Consider the following 3,475-nt stretch of genomic DNA (forward strand, 5'->3'; position numbering starts at 1 on the left):
TAAATAAAATTCAAACATCTTGCATTAGATTGATAAAATAAAGTTCCAAGTACAGAAGTCAATACCCGAACCATACAATTGTCTAAACATAGCAACACTTCTTATCAAGATGTTTTCTTGTATGGTGCGTTCTTGACTCCTTCTTTTAAAGCAAAATGAAATTCGAAGAAAAGAAAACGAACCTCACAATTCAAATATGCCTACCAAACCCCCCTCCGGAAAAAAAAAATATGAGTTGTGAAATGTCATAAAGCTGTGACAGAATCATCAGTAGAGAGAGAGCAGTGACAGAGGTAATGAAAGAAGCATTGAAAATTCCCAACTACTTCTAAACAGAAGCAGAAAGGTCATTTAAATGCTGAACTGATGAGATTTCAAAAAAATAGGATCAGGAAGTGGAGCAATTCAAGGCAGATTTAATTTGGTGAACAGTGCTGCCAATGAGATTATTCACAGTGTTTACTGATTCTGGACTCATTTTTGCTGATGGCAAACTGCTTACTAAAATTTGGAACACTACTGTGATAAGTGAACCTCCTGACCTGCCTCCTCCTATAGTACTTGCATTTGAGCTGCTGCTACATGATGCTGCATCTGTGTCTAGTTGTCGCCCGTCTGGCGATATTGTGAACCCCGAGGGTAGTAATGGGATATACGTGGGATCCTCACCGCTCATCGCTATGTTGATGGCTGGTATATCTACTGGACTATACACTACTAATGCCCCTGATGAGTCTATGCAGCTTTCTTGGAGTATCAGCATGTTGTTTTGACTAGTGTTATAGGCCTAAAAATATGTAACATTTACCTTCATGATCAAATTTTAACTTTTAAGGATAAAAAAGTATATTTATAGTATTGGTTCATCGATTTACCCGTAGCACAGAAATGCAGTTCCCTGAATGAGAGCCATTTGCAATATGAGCAACCTCTTGCACTGGATTTTGGTTTGAAAGAACATCCCACTGTGAGCATAAACAAACGAATTTCTCAAATTAAGAACGTGTCTGATATTGATTAAACAGACATGTATAATTACACGTACAAAGTAATCTCAGTTAACATTTGGTTAGATAATAGTAAACAGAGAATGAACAGAAAGTCAAGGGAAACTTTTCTACATTTCCACACTAGGCACAAAGTCAAATGAATCTAGAAGCAGAGTCAGTTTGCACAAACCTGAGGTCGAGTTCGTTCGTCTCTGAAGAAATTGAAGACTTGTTGTGGAGGAATTGGTAGCCAAATTGTGGCAGCTGCACTTATGACTACGCCATTGGGCTGGCCGGGGTCGGTGCACTTTTGGAGTGTGGCTCTGACTTCAAACTCATTCAAACCAGAAATAGTGTTCCATTGGTGTCCATTTGATGGATTTACGCTAGCACAGAAATTGCTCACCATCCTTCGTGCAAGTTTCATCATGCTTCTCTTCCCATCAGGCGATGGAATTGCTGCTTAACATAACATTACACATTAATCCAGCAATTTAAATTCTCAATCACATTGGGGAAAAAATAATTTTGATATAAGTTACCTCCACCGTGATCATGAGAAGGGTTGCTATTAACCATGAGACAAGCATGTCTTTCACAAACTCTTTGAAGAGTGCCAACCCATCTCTCAGCTCCAAATGCCAATCCACTGTGTATAAGATCTCTATATAGTCTATGAATTAAACCCTTCTCTTCCACTTCTACATGTTCCACCCAAGTAACCTATTCCACAAATAAAGTTAATAAATTAATCTCATAATTAACGACGAATGTAGAGCTTATAATGTTGATTAGTACGGGTATCTGGGACAACCTTGGAATAACCATTGGGCATATCTTGTATCAAGCATCCAGATGGAAGCCTATGAACTTTGCAAGCAGTGGAAGAAAACTGATTTTCTTGAGTAATGTCATAAGAAACATCAACAATAGCCCATGAACCTTGTTCAATCTGCTGGCAAAACCGTAGGAAATACAATTGCCGCGTTGGGACTAATGGTGAAAGAACTTGCAATTCTTCATACATCTGCATCATGTAGTCGTTTTCAGCCTAAAAGTAGATGTATTTTCAAGACAAAAATTCATCTTCGTTAAGTATATTGTTTTTCTTTACCAATTGCAATGTACTAGTTCTGCTGCCCATTACACCGGATGATATTACTTCGAGCGTTCTAGCCTTTGAAACAATTGTAGGAAAGAATTCATGCCATTTATTCTACCAAACAGAAAATAGGGAAAAAGATCAGAAATGTCAATCAACTCTTTCCATTTGCAAGAAAAAATATGGTAAGAACAACTAACCGCATCCATAAACACCTCGACCAATGCTAAACCATTCATGGTCACAACACCTGAGTCCCTCGAAGCCTCAATCCGAACATTAGGATTTTTCAAATGACTATTAGCCCTTGGGAAAACACGATCGTAGCTGTCGGAATTAAGTACATCTCTTCCATCAATTGTGGACTTCATCCACAAAGGTTCACTAGTTTGCACCAATCTAATAAGTTCCTCCATTGCATTACCAGCAATATCAGCCATAAGTGACTTATCCATGTCCGATAAATTCAACGTAGCATAGGCCAAACTGGGCATATTCGACGAACTTCCAGGAAGAAGATCGAGATCAAGATCAAGGGAATTAGGGCCATGGCCAATAAAACTAGACATGGACAAGTCTAGTGAAGATAGATGAATAGGTTGCACTGGTGGGAGTTGTGAAATTGGCCTCCCTATATACTTAGCAGCAATACTAGATACTTTATCAAGCTGCATGACAAAATGAATGAATGAATAAATACATCAAATCATCAATGAAATTGAAAGATTAAATTAGGGAAAAAATTAAATTAATGAAAATAAACCTCTTCTTTTAATTGCATGTTTTCAATTCTCAATTTTTGTTCATCAAAATATGAATCTTCAGTAACTGGAGGACCTCCACATGATGGGCAAATCACATTCTTCAAAGCTTCTCTAATTGCTATATTTTCACATCGAATTTTATCATTCTCTGCTCGAAGCGCACAATTATCTGCTCTTTCATGTTGTGCCTAAAAAATCCCAAACCAAAACTCACAATACATCACTCCAAAAAAAAAAACCCAGCAATTCTCTGAGATAAAACAACAGAGTAAAAATTAAACAAACCTTCATTTGAGTTCTTCTATTTTGGAACCAAAATTTAATCTGACGAGGAGCCAAAGCCAAATCTCTACTTAACTGCAATCTCGTCTTCTCATCTGGATGCGGACATTCCTTAAAAATACTAGCAACACCAAAAACTTAACCATATAAAAAAAACAGCTACAGATTGAAAATGCAAAAAAAAAATAAAAATGCATGGCTTGTTGTACAGGAATTTCAATTGCTTACGCTTCAAGTTTTTGAATTTGATTAGCGGTGTGACGATGATAACGCTTTTTCCTCCGATGAGAATCGGAACCGTCATGAGGATCGGCACCGCCGCCGCTGCTGGTGCCACC

The 3,475-nt window shown here is 37.8% G+C and overlaps 1 protein-coding gene across 1 annotated transcript in view; it reads right to left on the reverse strand.

Annotated features, from left to right (window-relative positions):
- LOC107013574 (homeobox-leucine zipper protein HDG11) overlaps window positions 1–3,475 on the reverse strand; it is a 4,244-nt gene continuing 769 nt past the window's right edge. Inside the window, exons 2-11 of the mRNA XM_015213454.2 lie at window positions 3,366–3,475; window positions 3,141–3,258; window positions 2,855–3,043; window positions 2,292–2,759; window positions 2,104–2,205; window positions 1,804–2,016; window positions 1,532–1,712; window positions 1,180–1,448; window positions 876–965; window positions 1–787 (exon numbers count right to left, since the gene is read on the reverse strand). The exon at window positions 3,366–3,475 is cut by the window's right edge and continues 1 nt beyond it. Of these exons, the coding sequence (XP_015068940.2) occupies window positions 389–787; window positions 876–965; window positions 1,180–1,448; window positions 1,532–1,712; window positions 1,804–2,016; window positions 2,104–2,205; window positions 2,292–2,759; window positions 2,855–3,043; window positions 3,141–3,258; window positions 3,366–3,475 (2,139 nt within the window). The 3' untranslated portion in view covers window positions 1–388. The remainder of the gene's footprint in view (window positions 788–875; window positions 966–1,179; window positions 1,449–1,531; window positions 1,713–1,803; window positions 2,017–2,103; window positions 2,206–2,291; window positions 2,760–2,854; window positions 3,044–3,140; window positions 3,259–3,365) is intronic.

Source organism: Solanum pennellii, chromosome 3 (genome assembly GCF_001406875.1).
Source record: "Solanum pennellii chromosome 3, SPENNV200".
Taxonomy (NCBI): Eukaryota; Viridiplantae; Streptophyta; class Magnoliopsida; order Solanales; family Solanaceae; genus Solanum; species Solanum pennellii.